This window comes from Oryctolagus cuniculus, chromosome 7, assembly GCF_051225735.1.
Source record: "Oryctolagus cuniculus isolate XC-2025 breed Fujian yellow rabbit chromosome 7, ASM5122573v1, whole genome shotgun sequence".
In the NCBI taxonomy this organism is placed as follows: domain Eukaryota; kingdom Metazoa; phylum Chordata; class Mammalia; order Lagomorpha; family Leporidae; genus Oryctolagus; species Oryctolagus cuniculus.
In genome coordinates this window covers 126403726-126430396 of record NC_142873.1, presented here as the reverse complement: position 1 = coordinate 126430396, position 26671 = coordinate 126403726, and the positions used below count along the sequence as shown (strand labels likewise).

Here is a 26671-nt window from a genome sequence, read left to right as displayed (position 1 = left end):
AGCCCACGCTTTGTGCTGGGTGCAGGCGCGTGAAGAAGCCCTTTCCCAACCTCAGCTGCTGACTTGCACTCCGTCTAATGCCACCTGTTGTTTCTTCTGCTTGACTCTGCAGATCCCAAGTCCCAGTACCTGTCCAAGTTCATGACTCCATGTCTTGGTACGTATGTGTAAATGAGAGGTGTAACCCACTGCCCCTGGGAACCCCCTTCCCATAATGGAGCATGCCAAAGAAACTCAAGTCTGCATTCATTTCATTAGGAGCAAGGTACGGCTGTCCCAAAAGTTACGGGAGCGGGAAAGGAGGCTCAGAGCAGCCTTAAGCCAACTCGAGTTCCTGGAAAGCTTCCCCGTCCGTTTCTCTCCCCCAAAGTCTCGTTCTCAAGGCAGCTTATCTGTGAGTCTGTCCTCCTCCTTCCAAATGACAGCCTCACTCCCTCTTTCTTTTTTTACCCTTCCTTCTCTCTTGTTGTCTTGGATCTTTTCCTTTCTTTTTGGGGTTCTGTTATTTCTGTAGGCGAAAGAGAATAATCTTGTTCTACAGGACAGTTGGCAATGCACTATGAGCAAATAAATTAAACTCCTCAGTCACATAGTTGGGATTTATGTCAGACAAGAAGGGAATTAAATGAAAGAATATGGGTGTTGGATTCAGAGCCACTTGAATTTCAATCCTGCCCATCCCAGGAGACAGTTGAATGTGATCTTGGAAAAGTCATTCTCTCTCTCTCTCTCTCTCTCTGAGTTTCCTCATCTTTGAAAATTAAGATGAGCGTCCCATATCTAGGCCATGGTGAGGATTAAGAGAAACACCTGTTTCAGCACTTGCTGTAGGATCCGGCATTGTACCAGCACCAGACCACACATCGCGAGCCTGGCGCGTCATAAGCACACAGAAGAGTATAGTGTCAGTTGTGTGTTAATAAACTGCAAAGTCCTTTAAAATCAGATTTTTAATGACCACTCTTATACTAGAAGGATTGTACCGCATTAGCCATGTTTCCACTTTGTGCCATTCACAGAGCAGGACTCAAGGAGGGGCTCTCTGGGGGGACTCTAATTCCTTGGGCACCCACATTCACGGCAGGGTTAGTGGGACAGTTTGAAGTGGACAGGCGATGAACGTTTGTTGTATTTTGACTGTGAGCTAGGGAGCACTGGCACCTTATGTATACACCTTCATGTACTCTGCATAGCACCAGTGAAGCAGGCACTTATTACCGTATTTCGTTGTTGAGACAACCAAGCCTCAGAAGGGTAAGTACCTCACCCGATTATGATGTGGTAGTACTTGGTGGTTTCAGTACTGGCACTCTCATCACTCACACTTGGAAACTCACTCTGCAAGAGTAGAAACAGCCGTCCCAATATGTGAGCACCGCGCTGCTGTCTGCAACTCACAGCCGTCCGTGCTGTCTGTGTCCTCATCGCTCCTTCTTCATCTACCTAATAAAATGGCAAGAGGTTTTGTGCCTTCTGTTTCTCAAGGAAGAGGACTCGGGAACCTAGATGGGCCCACGTGGTTCCAGCATCGCCGCCTTCTGACTCCGGGCTTCCACTCTAACATCCTGAAAACCTACGTTGCGGTGATGGCTCGCTCTGTGAACACCATGCTGGTAAGTGACCGTACAAGACGCGTGTTTAACAGACAGTGAAAATCAAACATCAATGTATAGAAATTAATCAGTGTAGAAGTAGCCACTGGACAATACGTGTCTATTGTATACTCCTTTGCTACATTCTTGGAGTGATTTAAAAAAGATTTATTTTTAATATGTTTTGAGATACTCTGGCAGTAAACCAGAAAGTGGTGTAAATGACAGGTAAAGAGCCTAGGAAAAGCCACTGCAGCTTCGGAACCCAAAGGACACTAACCTTACCAGGAAGCGTAAGCTGGGCTTGAGCATGTAGGTAATACAGATTCTAGCCAGAGTGAGTCGGCATGAAGACAGCTCCGGAGGCTGGAATGGATTTGCCCAGGGAGCATGAAGGGCCAAGCGGAGGGTGCATGTCCGAATGAGAGGGGCAGATGTGGGCTTCCCTGGAAGGGCAGGGGGGTGCTGTGCAGGAATCACCCTGTCACAGTCCCTGATTTGTAAATTGACTCTGTTCCAAATCTCTGTGTGTACAAAGATTTTAATTCTAAAATTGTATGTATCTTAAAAGCAGACAAATACTTCATTGATAGTTCCACTGTAAGCACTTCAAGCACCACAGAATAAACCCAAAGTTCCCCCTCCTCTGAGGAAGCACTGTCACCTGCCCCCGGGTTGGGTTCTCAGTCAAGTTCACGAAAGCAAGTTTAACCGGAAGTCTACCAGGATTGTGGTGAAAATATCTGTGTGGGTTCTGGAGGTTGAGACCTAGAGAGCAGGAAGTAGAGGCTGCAGAGGGGGGCAAGCATCTTCCTCCAGGTCTGGTGCTGTTCAGTGTTCAACACAACCTAAAATCGGCCAGGGATGGGTTTCAGTTTTATCTGCATTTCCAGGAGCCGTGCCTGATTCCCAGCCTCACATTTCCCGAGAGCCTCTCACAGTCCCTTTCCTGCCGAAGGGTCTGGGGTGCCTCAAGATACCCTTGCTTGCCCTTCTTCTAAATTCACCATTTGGACCCCCATAAAACTTAGCTAAAGCAGATGCAAGTCACTGGACTGGACAACTGACACTTAGGCCAAAGTTTGTAAAACCCCCTTTGCTTTTTATTTGTGGTCTCCAAGTCCTCAACAGCTAGCTTAGCACCCATAGGTGCTCAACAAATGTAGCTTGAACTGAGCTGAAACATGCCAATTTATTTTGATTTTTACAGAAAGTACAGTGTATTTGTACAATGGCAAGTACATTTCAACTGGGGACCTTGCAATGGTTTTTTTAAAAGTAAAGCAAAGCATTTCAGGCCACGTGGCTAGGTCTCTTTTTGTGAGGACGTTAAGTGGACACAGTGTGCCCTGCTGGGAGCCAACTCCCTACAGCCGCTTCTTTTCCCAGCTTCTCTGTCTCCTAAAAATGAATCTAAAGTGTTTTCTTTTTTTATTGTCCCAAGTTTGAGTGTGGTTATAGTGGTTGAGAGTAGTGGTGTGTAGCTAGCAATTTGGGGATTGAAAATGGAGGACGTCCTGGAGAGACCTGTTGTAATTTTAGGCCTTGAATCAGAGATGGTGGGTTCTAATGGACAGGGTGAAGGCCACAATCCTGAACTCAGCCGTCTACGAGATCTGCAATTTGCTGCATGCTCTTTGTCGTTCAGCTGAGCACATGAACGAGGTAGGCACACAGCTGACTAACCTGACCTTCAGTTAGCGTGGGGTCAAGCTTGTCTCCCTTGGATCCTGAGTGCAGGGTCAGGGAGGAGTCCTCACCACAAGGAAGACTGTTGATGGTGTTGATGATGATGTTGACTTTGACCTTCTGTGCCAGGGTAAGTGGGAGAAGATTGGCGGTGCTCAGGACACAGCCGTGGAGGTCCATGAGCACATCAACTTGATGGCCCTGGACATAATCATGAAATGTGCTTTTAGCAAGGAGACCAACTGCCAGACAAACAGGTCAGTGACCAGAAAGCAAAAAAATAAAAAATTTGTTCAATATTATCTAGGTCATTTGTTAACACACTGTCCCACCTTTCTCTTTCTCTTCTAGCACCCATGATCCTTATGTAAAAGCAATGTTTGAACTGGACAAAATCCTATCTCACCGTTTCTACAACTGCTTGCATCACCATGACATAATTTTCAAATTCAGCCCTCAGGGCTATCACTTCCAGAAGTTGAGCCAAGTGCTGCGTCAGTACACAGGTATTTCTTGGGTGTGGTTGGGTATGGGTTGTCCAAGTCCACACCCTGTCCTGATGGTCTTGTGTCTATCAAGGAGGATAAGCCTCATGATGAAAACTGAAAAAACTTCTGTTGGTTTTGGTACTGCTATTTGCTCCTCTGAGAGACGGAGAGAAAGACAGAGATGGAGCACTCATATACAGGTTCACTCCCCAGACATCTGCACTGGGTTGGAGTAGGGTGTTGGGATGCAAAGCCAGAAGCTGGACATTCAGCCCAAGCCCCCAACAGGGGTGGCAGGAGCCCAGCTGCTGGAGTCTTCACCACAGAATCCTAGCGTTCACATTACCAGGAAGCTGGGCTCAGGAGCCAGAGCCAAGCATCAAACCAGGACTCACGCCCATGCGGGGTACAGGCATCCTAACCAGTGTTCTAACTGCCTTGACTGCCAAGTAAAGCACTTGACACAGAATTTTTCATTTATTTACTTGAGAGACAGACTGAGTAACAGAGAGAGAGAGAGAGAATCTTCAATCTGCTGCCTACCTCTCCAAATGCCACAACAAGTCAGGTCTGGGCCAGGCTGAGTCCAGGTCTCCCATGTCAGTGTCAGGGACCCAGGTTCAGGAGCCATCACCTGATGCTTCCCGGAGTGCACATTGGCGGGAAGTGGAAAGAGGGAACAGATCTGGGCTCAAACCCAGGCCCTGTGATATGGGACTCTGTTATCCAAACCGGCGTCCTAACCACTAGCCCAAAAACCCACTCCCACCCCAGAATTCTTGTTCTTAGAGAAGTTTTTGTGTAGATGCTGCTCAAATGAAGCACAATTTGAATCCCTTATGAGATTTCGCTACATTATAGTAGCAGTTAGTTTTTCTATATATTATTATTTATAAGCATTATTAATATAAATATGTCAGGTGAGCATATAGGATTTTTGCATCATCATAGCTTTTGCATCATGATTTCAGTAATAATGACAAACCCAAAATGTACAACATAGGAAAGAATAGGGATACAGAGTAAACTTGGACATGAATTCAAAAGGTTAACTCAAAAATAGTTTTGCAAGGCCGGCACCGCGGCTCAATAGGCTAATCCTCTGCCTGCAGCGCCAGCACCTCTGGTTCTAGTCCCAGTCGGGGCACCGGATTCTGTCCTGGTTGCTCCTCTTCCAGGCCAGCTCTCTGCTGTGGCCAGGGAGTGCAGTGGAGGATGGCCCAAGTGCTTGGGCCCTGCACCCCATGGGAGACCAGGAGAAGCACCTGGCTCCTGCCTTCGGATCAGCGCGGTGTGCCAGCCGTAGCACGCCGGCCGCGGTGGCCATTGGAGGGTGAACCAACAGCAAAGGAAGAACTTTCTCTCTGTCTCTCTCTCACTGTCCACTCTGCCTGTTAAAAAAAAAAAAATAGCTTTGCGAAGCATAAGTGCAAAAATTGAAATAGAGTAAGCTTTCTTAGCAACTCAACATTGCTTTTCATTAATACTATAATAGCAAATACTTAGTAAACAATTAATTAATTCATATCAACTCTACCACCTACTAGCAATATCTTTTGACAAATTACTGCGTTGCCTCAGTGTCATCTGCAAAATGGGGCTAGAAAAGAACCTATCTTATAGGCTTGTGTGACAATGACTATGCCAATAGAATCGTGAGTCATTAAATGACAGAATATATTCTGAGAAATGTATCATTAGGCAGTTTCATTGGTGTGCAATACATGCACTTACAAAAACCTACTAGCAGGTGTAGACACACTATATATTATACCTAATAAAATATAGTAGTCCATTTTTGACAGTAACATCATTATGACTGTATTTGAAAAGCACTTTGAGAAGTATCTGGCACTGAAAAACATTAAAGTGCAAGGGTTCTTCTGGGGCCAGCACTGTGGCTCACTTGGTTAATCCTCCGCCTGCGGTGCTGGCATCCCATATGGGCACCGGGTTCTAGTCCCGGTTGCTCCTCTTCCAGTCCAGCTCTTTGCTGTGGCCCGGGAGGGCAGTGGGGGATGGCCCAAGCTTGGGCCCCTGCACCCACATGGGAGACCAGGAGGAATCACCCTGCTCCTGGCTTCAGATCAGTGCAGTGCTGGCCATAGCAGCCATTTGGGGAGTAAACCAATGGAAGGAAGACCTTTCTCTCTCTTTCTCTCTGTCTCTCTCTCTCACTGTCTATGACTCCACCTGTCCAAAAAAAAAAAAAAAGTGCAAGGGGTCTTCAAAATGTTCATGGACAGTGCACATTATGAAATAACTATGGATGTATTTCCATTTTTTGGCAATGAATTAAAACTAATGGAGCCACCAGATGCCCCAGCATCACGCACATACTTGCTGGGATGTCTTGCTGGGATGGACCTGGTCTGGTGTGTGTCACCACCAGCTTTATGTGAGTCTGGTGTGCATCCCCATGACTTCACAGGACCTCATGGTTGTGAGACCCAGGTGGGACCCAGCAGAGCTACAGCCCGGGTGGCCAGGGTCTGCCTTTACCACTCCTCCCCAAAAAGTGGACTGACAGCACAGAACCACAGGACTGTGCTAGTTAAATCCAACACCGAGCAGATTTGTAAGGTCCTTGCTCACATGTCAGGACCTGCAAATGGAGCCTCTGGACCCTCCCTAGGGCCAAGCAGAATCCTGTGGTGCCAGTTGATCATGCTTATATTCCAGCCAGCTTCACTTGTGAGTCTACCTCAAAAGCAGACAGCCAAAAAGTATGGGCTTTGATACCTCATGCTGTAATGGTCTTGAGCTGTGGGCCTCAGGGGCGATGCAGTTTGTAGTCGTTTTGGCCACAGGACTAGGAATCTTGGCCTAGCCTCGCCCCAGCAAGGGATTTGCAGGTGCAGACTTTTCTGTCATAGATAATTCCCCAGTTAGTTCTGAATGCATCAACTGTGTGCTTGTGAAAACTCTGGGCTTGGGTATCCCCTGGGGCTGAAACCATAACAACACAATGTTGCACTTACAACAAATCTAGCTGTTGGGTGCCATCTAGTGCTAACGTAGCCCAAGCACCCACTGACTCAGAGAAAATAAGCAGGTGGTTTAATTTTCTGGAAGGACAGCCACAAATAAAGCCAGACTTAAAACACTGAGGCGGGGGGAGCACCTAGTCTTTAAATGTGCTTATGCCATCATGTGCCAACAAGCATCAACAACTTTCAGGTAATCATGATCGAAGCTAATAAACAAAATAAGGTACCAGAAACCAACAAGATAGTAACTGATATTTATAAGTGCTCAGATGAATTTTTTAAAGAGTTATTTATTTATTTAAAAGTCAGAGTTACACAGAGAGAGAAGGAGAGGCAGAGAGAGGTCTTCCATCCGCTGGTTCACTCCCCAATTGGCTACAATGACAGGAGCTAGGCTGATCCAAAGCCAGGAGCCAGGAAGTTCTTCCAGGTCTCCTATGTGGGTGCAGGGACCCAAGCATTTGGGCCATCTTCTACTGCTTTCCCAGGCCACAGCAGAGAGCTGGATAGGAAGTAAAGCTACCAGGATTCGAACCAGTGCCCATATGGGATGCCGGCACTGCAAGTGGCAGCTTTACCCACTACACCACAGCGCCAGCCCCCCAAAATAGCTGTTTTAAGGAAACTCAACAAGCAAATGATTTAATTTTCTAACAGAAAAATAATTTAATTATCTAACAGAGATTGAACAAAGAAATACAAGTAATTTTTAAAAATCAACCAGAAAGGGGGCAGAGCCAAGATGGCGGAATAGTGAGGGCGCACACCGATAGTCCGGGAAAATTTAGTTTAATAAAAGGGGAGTTACGGTAGCCTCAGAAAAAAGAACCAGGAAAATATTGCAGAGGAAACTCTTCTAGATCGAGTGGCTGTGAATCGGAGGACCTACTGGGAGAACAAGGTCGCCCACCACGCGGAAGCCGAGCCGCGGGTGCCGCAGAGTCTGCGCGTCAGTGCAGGAAGGGGAGTGCATGTCACACAGACATCAGCGGGGAGAGTTGGGACATCCAGGGCTCCGAGTCCACACATCGGTGCTGGAAGGGGAGGTGAGCTCAATAACCCGAGACATTGGCGGGGAAACGGGGGTCAGAATCTGGAGGGGGGCCTGAAAGTGCAGCAGACTCACTACCGGAAAGAAGGAAAAAAAAAGCTTGGGGGTTTCTCTCTCTCCCAGCCTTGCAAAGGTTGCAAGGCTGCAAGGCTTGAAGAATTCCCAAGAGACAAAGAGCAGGCCCCCTCTCTGGATTTACATATCAACAGGGGAGAGCTAAGGAACTGAGTCACTACAATTCAGTAGCCTAGGCAACCCAGTGGGAGTCCAGAGGAGCCTACACAGACTCTTTGGGTAGAAGCCAGAGACTGGAAGCTAAATACCATCAATTCTGCACAGCCATGCCGTGCGGTATTACTTACCCCCTGAATAAATAAAATAAAAAATAAATAAATAAATAAATAAATAAATAGAGAGAGATTTACCACACATAACCTGAGGGTGTCACCTTTGCACACCCGTAACCAGGAAGAACCAAGCAGAGCTCTCAGGCCACACCCATCTCAAGCCTCCAAGGCTCCTCCAACAGCAGGCAGTCCACTTAATACGGACATAGTATAAAATAAAAAAAAAAATTAAAAAAAAAAACGCACAGTGATGAAAGAAGAATTAACTAGGCCAAGCAACAAACACAGAAATCGAGGGAACAAGATCAACGATGACACTATGATGCCTCCAAATAAAACACCCCAAACCAAGATTATGAAGATGATGAGATAGAAGAAATGCAAGATACGGATTTCAAAAAATTTATGATAAGAACATTTAGAAGTTTTCAAAAGCAAATCCTTGAACTACAGAAATCCTTATTGGACAGGATTGAAAATCTCTCTCATGAAAATGAAATTTTAAGGAAGAATCAAAATGAAACGCAGAAACTAGTAGAACAGGAAAGTGTGATAGTTAAGAGAAATCAAAATGAAATGAAGAGCTCAATAGATCAAATGACAAACACATTAGAGAGCCATAAAAACAGAATGGGTGAAGCAGAAGAGAGAATATCGGACTTAGAAGACAGAGCACAGGAAAACATACAGTCAAACCAAAGAAAAGAAGAGGAAATTAGAAATCTAAAAAATATTGTTGGGAATCTACAGGATACTATTAAAAAAAAAAAAAACCAACATTCAAGTTCTAGGAGTTCCTGAAGGCATGGAGAGAGAGAAAGGATTAGAAGGCCTTTTTAGTGAGATACTAGCAGAAAACTTTCCAGGTTTGGAGAAGGACAGAGACATCCTAGTTCAGGAAGCTCATAGAACCCCCAATAAACATGACCAAAAGAGATCCTCACCACGACACGTGGTAATTAAACTTACCACAGTAAAACATAAAGAAAAGATCCTAAAATGTGCAAGAGAGAACCGTCAGATTACTCTCAGAGGATCTCCAATCAGACTCACAGCAGACTTCTCATCAGAAACACTACAGGCTAGGAGGGAATGGCGAGACATAGCACAGGTGCTAAGAGAGAAAAATTGCCAGCCCAGAATATTATATCCTGCCAAGCTCTCATTTGTGAATGAAGGTGAAATAAAGACCTTTCATAGCAAACAGAAATTGAAAGACTTTGTGGCCACTCGTCCGGCCCTGCAAAAGATACTTAAAGATGTGCTACACTCAGAAACACAGAAACACGGCCATCAATATGAAAGAAGGGAAAGGAAGAACACCTACCAGTAAAAGAGCATGGGAAGCTCAAAGCATATACTAGAAAATATCTCCGGGAAAATGGCAGGGCAAAGTCACTATGTATCAATAGTCACATTAAACATTAATGGTCTTAACTTTTCAGTTAAAAGACACCGATTGGCTGATTGGCTCAAAGAACACAACCCAACTATTTGTTGCCTACAAGAAACACATCTCTCTAACAAAGAGGCATGCAGACTGAAAGTGAAAGGTTGGAAAAAGATATTCCATGCCAACAGAAACCAAAAAAAAGAAGGTGTAGCCATATTAATATCAGACAAAACAAACTTTAATACAAAAACTGTTAAGAGAGACAAAGAGGGGCACTATATAATGATTAAGGGTTCAATGCAACAGGAAGATGTAACTATTATAAATGTATATGCACCTAATTACAGGGCACCGGTCTATTTAAAAGATATGTGAAGGGACTTAAAGGGAGATTTAGATTCCAATACAATAGTACTGGGGGACTTCAATACTCCACTCTCAGAAATAGACAGATCATCCGGACAGAAGATCAACAAGGAAACAGCAGATTTAATTGACACTATTGCCCAAATGGATCTAACAGATATCTACAGAACTTTCAATCCTACGTCTAAAGACTTCACATTCTTCTCAGCAGTGCATGGAACCTTCTCTAGGATTGATCACATACTAGGCCATAAAGCAAGTCTCAGCAAATTTAAAAGAATTAGAATCATACCATGCAGCTTCTCAGACCACAGCGGAATGAAACTGGAAATTAGCAACTCAGGAAACCCCAGAAAGTATGCAAACACATGGAGACTGAACAACATGCTCCTGAATGAACACTGGGTCATTCAAGAAATCAAAAGAAAAATCAAAAACTTTCTGAAAGTAAATGAAGACAACAACACAAAATATCAAAACTTATGGGATACAGCAAAAGCAGTATTGAGAGGCAAATTTATAGCAATAGGTGCCTATATCAAGAAATTGGAAAGGTACCAAATAAATGAGCTTTCAGCGCATCTCAAGGACCTAGAAACACTGCAGCAAACCAAACCCAAATCTAGTAGGAGAAGAGAAATAATTAAAATCAGAGAAGAAATCAACAGGATTGAATAAAAAAAAATTACAAAAAATCAGCCAAGCGAGAAGCTGGTTTTTTGAAAAAATAAACAAAATTGACACCCCATTGGCCCAACTAACTAAAAAAAGAAGAGAAAAGACCCAAATCAATAAAATCAGAGATGAAAAAGGAAATGTAACAACAGACACCACAGAAATAAAAAGAATCATCAGAAATTACTACAAGGACCTGTATGCCAGCAAACAGGAAGATCTATCAGAAATGGATAGATTCCTGGACACATGCAATCTACCTAAATTGAACCATGAAGACATAGAAAACCTAAATAGACCCATAACTGAAACAGAAATTGAAACAGTAATAAAGGCCCTCCCAACAAAGAAAAGCCCAGGACCAGATGGATTCACTGCTGAATTCTACCAGACATTTAAAGAAGAACTAATCCCATTTCTTCTCAAACTATTCAGAACAATCAAAAAAGAGGAAATCCTCCCAAATTCTTTCTAGGAAGCCAGCATCACCTTAATCCCTAAGCCAGAGAAAGATGCAGCACTGAAAGAAAATTACAGACCAATATCCCTGATGAACATAGACGCAAAAATCCTCAATAAAATTCTGGCCAATAGAGTACAACAACACATCAGGAAAATCATCCACCCAGACCAAGTGGGATTCATCCCTGGTATGCAGGGATGGTTCAACATTCGCAAATCAATCAATGTGATTCACCACATTAACAGACTGCAAAAGAAAAACCATATGATTATCTCAATAGATGCAGAGAAAGCATTTGATAAAATTCAACACCCTTTCATGATGAAAACTCTAAGCAAATTGGATATAGAAGGAACATTCCTCAATATAATCAAAGCAATTTATAAAAAACCCACGGCCAGCATCATATTGAATGGGGAAAAGTTGGAAGCATTTCCACTGAGATCTGGCACCAGGCAGGGATGCCCACTCTCACCACTGCTATTTAACATAATTCTGGAAGTTTTAGCCAGAGCCATCAGACAAGAAAAAGAAATCAAAGGAATACAAATTGAGAAGGAAGAAGTCAAACTATCCCTCTTTGCAGACGATATGATTCTTTACTTAGGGGATCCAAAGAACTCTACTAAGAGACTATTGGAACTCATAGAGGAGTTTGGCAAAGTGGCAGGATATAAAATCAGTGCACAAAAATCAACAGCCTTTGTATACACAAGCAATGCCATGACTGAGAATGAACTGCTAAGATCAATCCCATTCACAATAGCTACAAAAACAATCAAATACCTTGGAATAAACTTAACCAAGGACGTTAAAGATCTCTACGATGAGAATTACAAAATCTTAAAGAAAGAAATAGAAGAGGATACCGAAAAATGGAAAAATCTTCCATGCTCATGGATTGGAAGAATCAACATCATCAAAATGTCCATTCTCCCAAAAGCAATTTATAGATTCAAGGCAATACCAATCAAGATACCAAAGACATTCTTCTCAGATCTAGAAAAAATGATGCTGAAATTCATATGGAGGCAAAAGAGACCTCGAATAGCTAAAGCAATCTTGTACAACAAAAACAAAGCCGGAGGCATCACAATACCAGATTTCAGGACATACTACAGGGCAGTTGTAATCAAAACAGCATGGTACTGGTACAGAAACAGATGGATAGACCAATGGAACAGAATTGAAACACCAGAAATCAACCCAAACATCTACAGCCAACTTATATTTGATCAAGGAGCTAAAACCAATTCCTGGAGCAAGAACAGTCTATTCAATAAATGGTGCTGGGAAAACTGGATTTCCACGTGCAGAAGCATGAAGCAAGACCCCTACCTTACACCTTACACAAAAATCCACTCAACGTGGATTAAAGACCTAAATCTACGACCTGACACCATTAAGTTATTAGAGAACATTGGAGAAACCCTTCAAGATATTGGCACAGGCAAAGAATTTCTGGAAAAGACCCGGGAGGCACAGGCAGTTAAAGCCAAAATCAACTATTGGGATTGCATCAAATTGAGAAGTTTCTGTACTGCAAAAGAAACAGTCAGGAGAGTGAAGAGACAACCGACAGAATGGGAAAAAATATTTGCAAACTATGCAACAGATAAAGGGTTAATAACCAGAATCTACAAAGAGATCAAGAAACTCCACACAAACAAAACCAACAACCCACTTAAGAGATGGGCCAAGGACCTCAATAGACATTTTTCAAAAGAGGAAATCCAAATGGCCAACAGGCACATGAAAACATGTTCAAGGTCGCTAGCAATCAGGGAAATGCAAATCAAAACCACAATGAGGTTTCACCTCACCCCGATTAGAATGGCTCACATGCAGAAATCTACCAACAACAGATGCTGGCGAGGATGTGGGGAAAAAGGGACACTAACCCACTGTTGGTGGGAATGCAATCTGGTCAAGCCACTATGGAAGTCAGTCTGGAGATTCCTCAGAAACCTGACTATAACCCTACCATTCGACCCAGCCATCCCACTCCTTGGAATTTACCCAAAGGAGTTTAAATTGGCAAACAAAAAAGCGGTCTGCACCCTAATGTTTATCGCAGCACAATTCACAATAGCCAAGACCTGGAACCAACCTAAATGCCCATCAACGGTAGACTGGATAAAGAAATTATGGGATATATACTCTTTAGAATACTATACCGCAGCAAGAAACAACGAAATCCAGTCATTTGCAACAAAATGGAGGAATCTGGAACACATCATGCTGAGTGAAGTAAGCCAGTCCCATAGGGACAAATACCATATGTTCTCCCTGATCGGTGACAACTGACTGAACACCAAAAAGGAAACCTGTTGAAGTGAAATGGACACTATGAGAAACGGTGACTTGATCAGCATAGCCCTGACTGTTAATGAACAACTTAATACATTATCCCTCTTAGTAGTTTTTTTTGTCTGTTCTACTTAATATGACTGGTTTAATTCTGTAATTATCACACAGTTATTCTTAAGTGTTGAAAATTAACTGAAATGTGATCCCTGTTAAACATAAGAGTGGGAATAAGAGAGGGAAGAGATGTATAATTTGGGACATGCTCAAGCTGACTTGCCCCAAATGGTAGAGTTAGAAACATACCAGGGGATTCCAATTCAATCCCATCAAGGTGGCATGTACCAATGCCATCTCACTAGTCCAAGTGATCAATTTCAGTTCACAATTGATCATAATGAAAGGACTAAGAGTCAAAGGGAGCACATAAACAAGTCTAGTACCTGCTAACACTAACCGATAGAATAAATAAAGGGGAGAGTGATCCAACATGGGAAGCAAGATACTCAGCAGACTCATAGAATGGCAGATGTCCTAAATAGCACTCTGGCCTCAGAATCAGCCCTAAAGGCATTCCGATCTGGCTGAAAAGCCCATGAGAGTATTTCAGGCATGGAAAGCCAAGACACTCTGGCAAAAAGATCTCTGTGAGTGAGATCCCAGTGGAAAGAACAGGTCTTCAAAGAAGGAGGTACCTTTCTCTGAAGGGAGGAGAGAACCTCCACTTTGACTATGACCTTGTCTGAACAAGATAAGAGTCGGAGAACTCAGAGGGCTTCCATAACCTTGGAAACTCATGACTGAGCATAGGGAGATTACTGATGCCATAGACAGGAGTGTCAATTTGTAAAGTCAACAACAGGAGTCACTGTGCACTTACTCCTCATGTAGGATCTCTGTCCTTAATGTGCTGTACATTGAGATTTAATGCTATAACGAGTACTCAAACAATATATTTCACTTTGTGTTTCTATGGGGGTGCAAACTGTTGAAATCTTTACTTAATGCATACTAAATTGATCTTCTGTAAAAAAAAAAAAAAAAAAGAAATTATCAATTCCTAACTTGACTCTCACTGGGATTAAACATGACAATAGGTCTGATCTGATTTCATCATCATTTTAAAAAATCATCTATTATTTTTCACTTTATGTTTCTGTGTGGGAGCAAACTGTTGAAATCCTTACTTAATGTATACTAATCTGATCTTCTGTATATTAAGATAATTGAAAATGAATCTTGATGTGAATGGAAGGGGAGAGGGAGTGGGAAAGGGGAGGGTTGTGGGTGGGAGGGATGGTATGGGGGGGAAGCCATTGTAATCCATAAGTTGTACTTTGGAAATTTATATTCATTAAATAAAAGTTAAAAAAAATCAACCAGAAAAAAATCAATCAGAAATCCCTTAACAGAAGGATTCACTAAGCAAAACAGAAAACATGATCCAAGGCATCAATAGCAGAATAGATCAAACAGGAGAAAGAATTAGTGACCGGAGGAGAAGACTATGCAATACACTGGTGGAGAAGAGATTCCAGTGAACAAAGAATGCTACAGAAACTTAAGGACAGCATCAAAAGGGCACATATCTGAATTATTGGGGTTCAAGAGGAACTTGAGAATGCCAGAGAGGTATAAAAAATATAATATATAAAATATATATTTATAAAATATAAAAAATATCCAAAGAGATAATAAAAACTGGAGAATGATATAACTGTTCAGAAATGAGAAGGTCAGAGGTCACCATTCAGATTCAAATAAGCCAAGTCTACCCCATGACATAAAATAATCAAGCTACCGAAGGCTAGACACAAAGAGATTCTCAAAGCTGTAATAAAAATGAAGCAAGTAACACACAAAGGGGCTCCAATTTGCCTGACTCCAGGTTTCTCAGCAAAAATCTTACATGTCAGTAGGTGAGACTTTCATGTGATGAGAGAAAACATTGTCAGCCAAGAACAGTGCACCTGTGATGCTATCCTTTAGAAATGAAAGGGAGGTGAGGCCGGCACCATGACTTACTAGGCTAATCCTCGGCCTGCGGTGCTGGTACTCTGGGTTCTAGTCCCGGTTGGGGCACTGGTTCTGTCCCGGTTGCTCCTCTTCCAATCCAGCTCTCTGCTGTGGCCTGGGAAGGCAGTGGAAGATGGCTCAAATCCTTGGGCCCCTGCACCCACGTGGGAGAACCAGAGGAATGGCGCAGCACGCAGGCCGTAGCGGCCATTTGGGGAGTGAACCAACAGAAGTAAGACCTTTCTCTCTGCTTCTCTGTCTCTATGTCTCTGTCTCTGTCTCTGTGTGTGTGTGTGTGTGTCTAACTCTGCCTGTCAAAAAATAAAGGGGGGGAGGGGATGAAGACATCCCCAGATCAGAAAACTAAAATAATTAACCACCACCGGTCCTGTCTTACATGAAATTTTAAGAGGAGTTCTTTAAACTGAAAGAGTTGCTAGCAAAGAAAAAGAATATGCTAGAAGGTGCAAAATTCATTGTTAAACATAGTATGTAAACCATGCACAGCTTTAGTATGATGATTGAAACACAAAATAACTAAACTAATATCTACATTATTATGTTACAAGACACTTGATGTGGAAAGATGCAAATGGGAGATCAAAAATTCAAAATATGGGGCGGGCACCGTGGCATACCAGGTAAGGCCACCGCCTGCAGTGCCAGCATCCCATATGGGCACCAGTTTGAGTCCTGGCTACTCCACTTCCTATCCAACTCCTGCTGTGGCCTGGGAAAGCAGTGGAAGATGGCTCAAATCCTTGGGCCCCTGCACCCACGTGGGAGAACCAGAGGAGGCTCCTGGCTCCTGGCTTCAGATCTGCACAGCTCCGGCCATTGCGGCCATTTGGGAAATGAACCCATGGATGAATGATGTCTCTCTGTGTCTCTACCTCTCTCTGTAACTCTGCTTTTCAAATAAATAAAATAAATCTTTGAAAATAAATAAATAAATTTAAAAAAAGGAAGAAAATCAATTAACCACAAAGGAAAAGTAGAAGAGGGAGAAAGGAAGAAAAGGAAGGAAGGAAGGAAGGAAGGAAGGAAGGAAGGGAGGGAGGGAGGGAGGGAGGGAGGGAGGGAGGGAGGGAGGGGGAAAAAATCTACAGTAGTAAGACTTTACTATTGCAATTACCTTGAATGTAAATGGATTAAAGTCTCCAATTAAAAGAGTTACTGAACTGATTAAAAAGCAAAACCCTAATATATGCTGCTTACAAGAAACTCTCTTCCCCTTTAAGAACATGCATAGCCTGAAGTTGAAAGAATAGAATAAGGTACAACAAATAAACAGAACCCCAAATAAAGAAGGAATAGACATACTTTTCAAATGAAATAAGTTTATAATCAAAAGTAGTGAAAAGAAACAAAGAAGATCATTATATGACAATCAAGGGTTCAATTCAACATGAGGAAATTACATTTATAAATGTATATGCACCAATTATCAGAATGTCCAAATATGTAAGCAAATATTAATAGACTGAGTTTGGGAGGTAAGACTCCAATACAGTAGTAGTAGGAAATATTAACACTCCACTTTCAGCAATTAATAGATCATCCAGGCCGGCGCCGCGGCTCAATAGGCTAATCCTCCGCCTTGCGGCGCTGGCACACCGGGTTCTAGTCCCGGTCGGGGCGCCGGATTCTGTCCCAGTTGCCCCTCTTCCAGTCCAGCTCTCTGCTGTGGCCAGGGAGTCCAGTGGAGGATGGCCCAGGTGCTTGGGCCCTGCACCCCATGGGAGACCAGGAGAAGCACCTGGCTCCTGCCTTCGGATCAGCACGGTGCGCTGGCCACAGCGCACTGGCCGCGGCGGCCATTGGAAGGTGAACCAACGGCAAAAGGAAGACCTTTCTCTCACTGTCCACTCTGCCTGTAAAAAAAAAAAAAAAATAGATCATCCAGACAGAAAGTCAACAAAGAAACAACACAAACTGTACCCTAGACCAATTGAACCAAATTGACATCTACAGAACATTCTGTCCAGCTGCTGCAGGGTACACATTCTTCTCCACAACACTTGAGGAATTCTCCAATGTCGATCACATGATAAAACAAAAAACAAGTCTCAACGTATTTTTGAAAATAGAAATCATATCAACTATTTTTTCTGGCCACAAGAAAAGTATTTTTCTAGCTTCTAGAAATCAATAAAAAGAGAAACTTCAGACACTACATAAATATATGGAAATTAAACAACTTAATCTGAACAACTGATGGATCTAGGAAGAAATAAGAATGGAATTTTAAAAATTCTTGAAATAAATGAAAATGGAAACAATATAGCAAAATCTATGAGCTACAGAAAAAGCATTACTAAGAGGGAAGTTTAGGAGCAGGCATTGTGGTGCAGCAGGTTAAGCCACCACTTGGGATGCCCACATCCCTTAGAGTGAGTAAAGTCCCACCTCCACTTCTGACCCAGCTTCCTGCTAATGTGCCTGAGTCAGTAGATACTTGGGTCCCTGCCACACACATGGAGACTAAGATGGTGCTTCTAGCTACTGGCTTTAGCCTGGCCTAACCTTGCAAGTGAAGTAGTGGATGAAAGATTCTCTCTCTCTCTCTCTCTCTCCCCCCTCCCCCGTAACTCTGACTTTCTAGTAAATAAAATAAATCTTTTTTAAAAAAAGAAATGAAGAATTAAATTAGTCAAATATTAAATACAATGGAAAGCTTTAATAACAGACTGATGCAGGCTAAAGGAGTAATCCTTGGAACTATCTCAGTGAGACAAAAAAAAAAAAAAAGGAAGAAGAAGAAAATAGAAAAACTGAATACCGTGTTTGAGATTTATGGGATACTATCAAATGACCAAACAGAGACTGAACAACATGCTCCTGAATGAACAGTGTGTCACAGAAGAAATCAAAAAGTTCCTAGAAAAGAATGATGATAAAAATACAATATATCAAAACTATGGAATGTAGCAAAGCAGTGTTAAGGTGGAATTTTATAGCAATTAGTGCTTACATCAAAAAATTGGAGAGGTATCAAATAAATGATCTAGCAATGTGTCTCAAGGACCTAGGAAAACAAGAACAAGCCAAACCCAAAATTAGTAGAGGAAAAAAATAAAATCAGAGAGGAAATAAACAAAATTGAAACCAAAAAAAAATTTAAAAAAAAAACCAAAAAACAAAAAATGAAGAGCTGTTTGAATAAAAAAACAAAATTTATATACCATAATCATCAGGACTTGTTACAAACAGCTATATGCAAGCAAATTGGAAAATCTAGAAGAAAGGGATAGATTTCTGAACACGTACAATCGCCAATCACCAAAACTGAATCATGAAGACATAGAAAACCTAAATAAATAAATAACCAAGATGGAGACTGAATCAGTAATAAAGAGCCTGCCATCCAGAACTGGATGCCTTCACTGCTGAATTCTAGCAAACCTTTAAAGAACTAATTCCAATTCTTTTCTAATTATTCTGAACAATTAAAAGGGAAGGAGCCCTCCCAAACTCCTTCCATGAGGCCAACATCACCTAAATTCCAAAACCAGAAAAAGATTCAGCAGGGGCCAGCACTATGGCATTGTGCGTTAATGCGGTTACCATTAATTGTGGAAAGCTGGGGCCGGTGCTGTGGCGCAGCGAGTTAAAGCCCTGGCCTAAAACACCAGCATCTTACATGGGCGCTGGTTCTAGTCCCAGCTGTTCCTCTTCCAATCCAGCTCTCTGCTGTGGCCTGGGAAAGCAGTAGAGGATGGCTCAAGACCTTGGGCCCTGCACCCATGTGGGAGACCTGGAAGAAGCTCCTGGATCCTGGCTTCAGTCAGCGCAGCTCCAGCCATTGCAGCCATCTGGGGAGTGAACCAGTGGATGGAAAACCTCTCTCTCCCTGTCTCTACCTCTCTCTGTAACTCTGTCTTTCAAATAAATAAAATAATCTTTAAAAATAATTGTGGAAAGCTGTCAGTCATTTACTACTTCACATATTTCTTCTGTTCCTGTCTCTTTTCCTTGTCCTTTGTGGGGTGTGTGTGTGTGTGTGAGGAACTCCCTGATATCTTTCTTTCTTCTATGTAAATTCATTTCATCTTTCTTCTAAATATAGATCAACAATTTTAGCTTCCACATATGAGAGAAAACATGTGATATTTGTGTTTCTGTGTCTGTAGCCCAATTTTTTTTTTTTACCCTTACAAGTCATTTGGTCTTTTTGTCTGGAGTCTGAGGAAATTCTTTTTTTAAAGATTTATTTTATTTATTTGAAAGACAGAGTTACAGAGAGAGGTAGAGACAGAGACAGAGGTCTTCCTTCCACTGGTTCACTCCCCAAATGGCCACTACAGCTGGAACTGAGCTGATCTGAAGCAGGAGCCAGGATCTTCTTCTGGGTCTCCCACACGGGTACAAGGGCCCAAGGACTTGAGCCATCTTCTGCTGCTTTCCCAAGCGCATTAGCAGAGAGCTGGATTGGAAGTAAAGCAGCCAGGACTCAAACCAGCGCCCGAAGGGGATACCAACACTTCAGGCCAGGGCTTTAACCCTACTGTGCCACAACACCTGCCCCAAGGAACTTTTTTTCTTTGTCTTTACTGTCTAATAGTTTTACTAGGATACATATTAGAATTGGCCATTCCATTTTTCCAGGCTTGGAGATGTATTTAGTTTTGTCTTATTTCTAGATGGTTTTCTTGGATTATGTTTTAAATATTAGTTCTGTCCCAAACTTTTGTTCATTTCTTTTTTCTTCCAGCCCTTTAATTATACATGTATTGGCATTTTGCCCTGTCTTCCATGTCTTTTTATAATTTTTTCTTTTTTTATTTTTTATTTTTTTGACAGGCAGAGTGGACAGTGAGAGAGAGAGACAGAGAGAAAGGTCTTCCTTTGCCATTGGTTCACCCTCCAATGGCCACCGCAGCCGGCGCACTGCGGCCGGCGCACCGCGCTGATCCGATGGCAGGAGCCAGGTACTTATCCTGGTCTCCCATGGGGTGCAGGGCCCAAGCACTCGGACCATCCTCCACTGCACTCCCTGGCCATAGCAGAGAGCTGGCCTGGAAGAGGGGCAACTAGGACAGAATCCGGCACCCTGACCGGGACTAGAACCCGGTGTGCTGGCACTGCAAGGCGGAGGATTAGCCTATTGAGCCGCGGCACCGGCCTTTTTGTAACTTTTTCATGAAGGTATTAGACTGAGGAAGAAGAGAATGATTGGTCAGTTGCATATAAATTTGTAATCATAATCAGCTTGCCTTGTGATATAACCTATGTTTTCCATCTGTTGTTTTTGTTTTGGAGCTTTGGATTAAAAGCTGTTCATTTTGGTGAGAAAATGAGCCATCTGTGAAAACTAAGTGTTTTAGTACCTACTCTGGCCTCTGGAACTCAGACAAGATTTGAAGCTACTCCTGGGCCACGGCTTTCTTTTTCATTTATTTGAGTTTGACTGACTTCTTTATCACTTTGGTAATGGAGAACTATCATCCTACCCAGAACAGGTCCTCCAAGACAGAAGGAAATCCCTCCAGGGTGGGGTGAAGCAGGCTAGCGCTGGGAAGACGGAGTACCAGGATTTCCTGGATATTGTCCTTTCTGCCCAGGTAAGACTTCCAACACTGTGAGTCGGCTCCAGTAACCGGTTAATTCTGTGGGTAGATGAGTGTGTAGGAATATGGGGAGGAGACAAAAGCAGAACAAAGAAAATAATGAACAGCTCCCCAAGGAATTAAAGCCAGACTTGGAAAAAAGAAAGGGAAAAGTCCTTCCTGGGTTTCCACCTACTGGCCTGCCCTGCAGATTCTGGACTCAAAGATTGCAATACGAGTTGCAGTACCAACTGTTTCCTGATTTGCAATATCAACTCTTTCCTGATTTGCAGTACCAACTCTTCCCTGATTTGCAGTACCAACTCTTTCCTGACTTGCAATATCAATTCTTTCTTGTCCAGCCTTTTGGCCTTGACGGATTTCACAATCATGTGATCCAATTCCTTAAAATAAATCTCTGTCTCGATATACCCAAAAAACCTGGTTGACCAAATTTATTAGTTCTTTGAATTGATGAGTTGGCTCCATGTAGACTGGGGTGAAGATGGAGTTCCAGAACTCTGTCACTGGGAAGGAGCTGATGCAAGTTAAACTGCTGATTTGGCAGGACTTGGAGGTAATCAGATAGATACACAAACTCACTTGAAACTAATTTTCTGCCTTGCACCATTGTTTTGACTGGACCTCCACAAACATTATCACCAATATTCCAGACAGATTTCTCTGCTGTCTGTTCTAGCGCGAGAATGAAGACAGCTTCTCGGACGCTGACCTGCAGTCTGAGATGAATACATTCATATTGGCAGGGCACAGTACCACGGCCGCGAGCCTCTCCTGGTTTCTCTACTGCCTGGCTTTGAACCCTGAGCACCAGGAAAGATGCCGGGAGGAGATCAGGGACGTCCTGGGGAACGGGTCTTCCACCACCTGGTAAGATCCACATGGGATTTTGCTTTTGGTGAGACAGTCTTTTTCCTGGTACCTTGGTGACCGTCATGCCTGAAGATGCTTGCTCTTGGGAGCAGAAAAGGTAGATGATGTTTCTGTATCTGGAGAGCCTCAAATTATCCCTGTGTCTCTTGCAAAAGAAGCTCGCTCATCCACAAACGGTCATTGATTTTCTAATCACCTGAGCTCTGGTGTGTTGGAAATGAGGACGTGGTCCCAAGGCTGCGTCTACAGCTTCACTGGTGGGCTCGTCTCCTAAGGGCTGTGCAAGCAGCTGCACCATTTCAGTGTTCAGTCATCTTTCATATTTTTCACTGACAAATTGTGTGTGTGTGTGTGTGTGTGTGTGTCCAGTGCATATATGTAGAATGAAGAAATCAATCAATGGCCTCAGCATACTTATTTTTTGTGGTAAGGAAGTTAAAAATCTACCCTCCAAGAAATTTTCAAATGTACAACTAATTATTGATAATTGATATAATTGATAATCAGATATTATGCAATAGGGCTCTTGAACATATTCTCCTAACTGAAATTTTACACCCTTTGGTCAGCATCTTTCCAATCTGTTGTCCCACCCCAGCCCCTGGTGAGCAGCATCGTACTGTTCTGTAAGTTCAACTTTTTAAGGTTCCACAAGTAAGGAGGATCAAGTGGTCTTTGTCTTTCTGTGCCTGGCTTATTCACTCAGCATAGTATCCTTCAAGTTCATCCATGTTGTCATAAATAACAGAATATCTTTCTTTTTAAAGATTAAGAAGTGTTCCATTGTGTGTATGTATGTCCCTCACATGTTCATCTCATGATGAACACTTAGGTTGACTCAATATCTTGACTTTTTGAATAATTCCATGATGAACATGAGAGTGGAGATATCTCTTCAACATACTAATTTCATTCCCTCTTGGACAGATGAGGGTACTTCCAAAAGTTCACGAAACATGAAATCAAAAGATAGGTTTATTTTGGTGTGAAAAAAAATTAAAATCCATGAATAGTTTTGCATAATATGCAAAAAGTCTTTTCATATGTCCAGAGTGGAATTGCTATATCCCACAGTAGTTCTATTATTAACTTCTTATACAATTTAAATTTTAAAGAAGCTGAGAAAAGACAGGGAAAACAAGTATGCACTCATACTTATAGAGTCTGTTATATTTGCTTTTTGCTTAATTTTAGAAATAAATGTTAATGTATATAACATGATGTTATGCAATGGATGCAGATAGTAAAATGATGACTGTAGAGAAGCAAACTTACAAATCTATCACCTTACAGAGTTACCTGTTTTGTGTGTGGTGACAGCAGCTAAAATCCATGTATTTAGAGAAATCCCTCGCAGTTGACTGTGTTAACCACAGGCCTCGTGCTGCGCATTTGGCCTCCAGACTTGTTCAGCCCACTTGTTTACTCCTCTGCATCCTCCGGTCCACACTCCCCACTCCTCCTACACTCCTGCCCAGGCGATGACTGGTTTATTCTTGACCCTTTTGTCAGATTCCACAGGTAAGTGAGTTCTCATAATGTGTTCTTCCCCGCATCTGACTCACCTCACCGCTGTGGCCTCCACGTCCAGTCAGGTGCTGATGGACGGCGTAATCTTTTCCTGAGCGTGAATGCATCCCATTGTGCACATAACCGCAGTCTGTCTGTCCGTCTGTCCTTCCATGGACACAGGTTATTTTCATCTTGCTTCCTGTGAATAAATAACACCACAGTGAACATGGAAGTCCTAATGTCTTTATGAGCTAATGATTTGATTTCTTTACAGTATATACCCAGATTAGAGCTTGCTGAATCAAATAGCAATTCTAGATTCTTCTTTTAAACTATTTTATTAATATTTTATATTTACATTTTTATTAAAATTAATATTTTATTTTATAATATATAGTGCAATATTTTATACACAGTATAATATATAGGCATAAACTGATCAAATCAGACAACTGGTCTTTCCATCTCCTTATTTTCCTCTGTGTTCAGATCCTACCAGCTCCTCTCTTCCCATTCTTTATGATACATGGTTATGCGTCACAGCCACCCCACTGTGCTGTGGAACACTGGGACTTTTCCATTTGATGGTGGTTTTTTTTTTCATTTGATGGTGTTTTGGTACCTATTACCCAACCCGCTTCTATCCTTCATCCCATTCTTCCTACCTCCTGTAATCACAATCCTAAATTCAGATTTACTGTTTTTTAATTCCCACATATCAGAGAGAATATATGGTATTTATCTTTCTGTGTATAGCTTATTTCAATTTCCATAATGATCTCCAGATCTATCCATTTTGCTGCAAATGTCATAATTTCATTCTTTTTCATGACTGAATAATATTCCTTTACACACACACACACACACACACATCACGTTTTCTTTATCCATCTACCTGATGATGGACACCTTGGTTGTTTTCATATCTTGGCTATTGTGAATGACACTGCAGTGAAAATGGGAATGCAGGTGACTGTCTAGTATGCTGATTTCATTTCCTTCACATCTATACCCATTTTTGAGATAGCTGGGTCATACGGTAGATTTGTTGTTTGGTTTTTTGAGGAAACTCCATACTGTTCCCCTTAATGGCTATGCTAAATTACATTCCCAGCAACAGTGCATAAGAGTTCTCTTTTCTCCACATTGTCACTAGCATTTGTTATTGTTTTATAATAACCATCCTAACTAAAATGAGGTGATACCTCACTGTTGTTTTGATTTGCATTTCCCTGATGGCTAGTAATATTGACTATTTTTTCATGTATTTGTTGGCCATTTGTGTGTCATCTTTTCAGAAATGTCTACTCAGCTCCTTTGTCCATTTCTTAAGTTAATTGTTTGGGGTTTTGTTGTTGACTTTTTTTAGCTCCTTATATATTCTGGATATTAATTCTTTGCCAGATGAATAACTTGCAAATATTGTCTCCCACTACATCAGTTGTCCCTTCCCCCTACTCATTGTCTCCCGTGCTGTGTGGAAGCTTCTTAGTTTGATATGGTCCCATTTGTCTAGTTTCACTTTGGCTGCCTGGGCTTTTGGGATCCTGTTCAGTAAGTCATTGCCTAAACCAACATCTCAGAGTTTTCTTCTAGTGCTTTCACAGTTCCAGGTCTTACATTAGAACGCTTAGGCAAGAGAGAGAGATGAAAGGCATACAAATGGAAAAGGAGAAAACCACATTATCCCGACCTGCAGATGACATGGTTCTACAGAGAGAGAAACCTAAGGGCTCTGCCAAGGGATGATTTGAGTTGGTAAATGAATTCAGTAAAGTTTGCAGGATACAAAATCCACGCCAAAAGTCAATAGCATTTTTATACACCAATGATAAACTCACTGAGAAAGAAATTATAAGAACAATCCCATTCACAATAACTACACAAAAATAAAATATTTTGAAATCAATTTAACCAAGGATGTGAAAGATCTCTACAGTGAAAGTTATAAGACATTAAGGAAGAAACTGAAGATAATACAAAACCTCCATGTTCATGTATTGAAAGAATATTATTAAAATGCACATATTATCTTAAGCAATTTACAGATCCAACTTAATCTTCATAAAAATGCTAATGACATTCTTCACAAAACAAGGGGGGGAAAGCCTAAAATTCTTTTGGAAGCACCAAAGTCCCTGAATGGCCAAAACAATCCTGAGTTAAAGGAACAAAGCTGGGGGCAGTGTAATACCAGATATCAAGGCATACAAAAAATACTTGTAAACAAAGCCACCTGATACTGGTATAAAAACAAAGTGGAACAAGATGGAGAACCCAGAAATGAATCTATCCTGGCTAATGATCTACATCAACGCAGGAGAGAGACAGTCTCCTTAATGAATGGTACTGGGGAAGCTAGACATCCATATGCAGAATATTGAAACGTAACACTCCCCACACACCTCTCACCCTGTATTTATGAATTTTTGGGGGAAGTGCAATACTGTTGACCACAAAGGCTGCACTAATTTACATTCTCATGAACAGCATGCAAGGGTTCCCTTTTCTTCACATCCTCATCAATACTTGTTATCTTTTTCCTTTAGATAATAGTCATCCTAACACATTTTAATGTATATCTCACTGTGATTTTGATTTGCATGTCCCTATGGGTAGTGATGTTGATCCTATGTTCACATATCTGTGGCTATTTGTATGCTTCCTTTTGAGAAATGTCTGTCTGGGTCCTTTGCTCATTTAAAAATTTTATTTATTTATTTGAGAGGCAGAGAGACAAACAAACAGAGCTGCCATCTACTGGTTCATTCCCTAAATGTACACAATGGCTGCAGGGTAGGCCAGGGCCCGAGCCAGGAGGTCATCGTTTGCTGCCTCCTAGGGTCTACACTGGCAGGAAGCTTAAGTCAGGGGCAGATCCAGAACTCAATCCAGGCACCCCATTTACGGGAGTCTTCACTGCTAGGCCAGATGTCCACACTCGGCCATTTGTTACTGCAGTTGTTTTCTGCTATGCAGATGGATGAGTTCCTTATGTACTTTGATATTAACTCCTTATCAGATACATGATCGGCAAATATTTTTTCCATTTGGTAGGCTACCTCTTCACTCTGTGAATTGTTTCCTTTGCTGTACATAGCCTTTTTTTATTTCTGAATTGGACTTATTAATTAATTCAGAAGACTTTTAATACTTGCAAGAACATACAGGATCTCAAATGTGATTATTATGTTTTTAGGAAAGACAAAAAAGCTGTGCTTACAATAACTCATTACCCTGTTAATTAACAATCTGAAAAAAAATCAAGTAAGAATTATTCACTTATAAAGAAAAATGCATCAATTAACATTCTGGGGTCTGGTGTCCTCATTTTCCCCT

The 26671-nt window shown here is 41.9% G+C and overlaps 1 protein-coding gene across 3 annotated transcripts in view; it reads left to right on the top strand.

The window, feature by feature from the left end:
- Positions 1-26671, top strand: part of CYP4X1 (cytochrome P450 family 4 subfamily X member 1) — a 54550-nt gene that overhangs the window by 18806 nt on the left and 9073 nt on the right. For 2 of the 3 annotated variants that reach the window (XM_002715659.6, XM_089337378.1), the window contains 6 exons: positions 113-157; positions 1486-1613; positions 3411-3538; positions 3633-3787; positions 20835-20941; positions 21627-21817. In XM_002715659.6, coding sequence (XP_002715705.1) covers positions 113-157; positions 1486-1613; positions 3411-3538; positions 3633-3787; positions 20835-20941; positions 21627-21817 — 754 coding nt within the window. The remainder of the gene's footprint in view (positions 1-112; positions 158-1485; positions 1614-3410; positions 3539-3632; positions 3788-20834; positions 20942-21626; positions 21818-26671) is intronic. The other variant, XR_016237369.1, reaches the window with a different exon arrangement.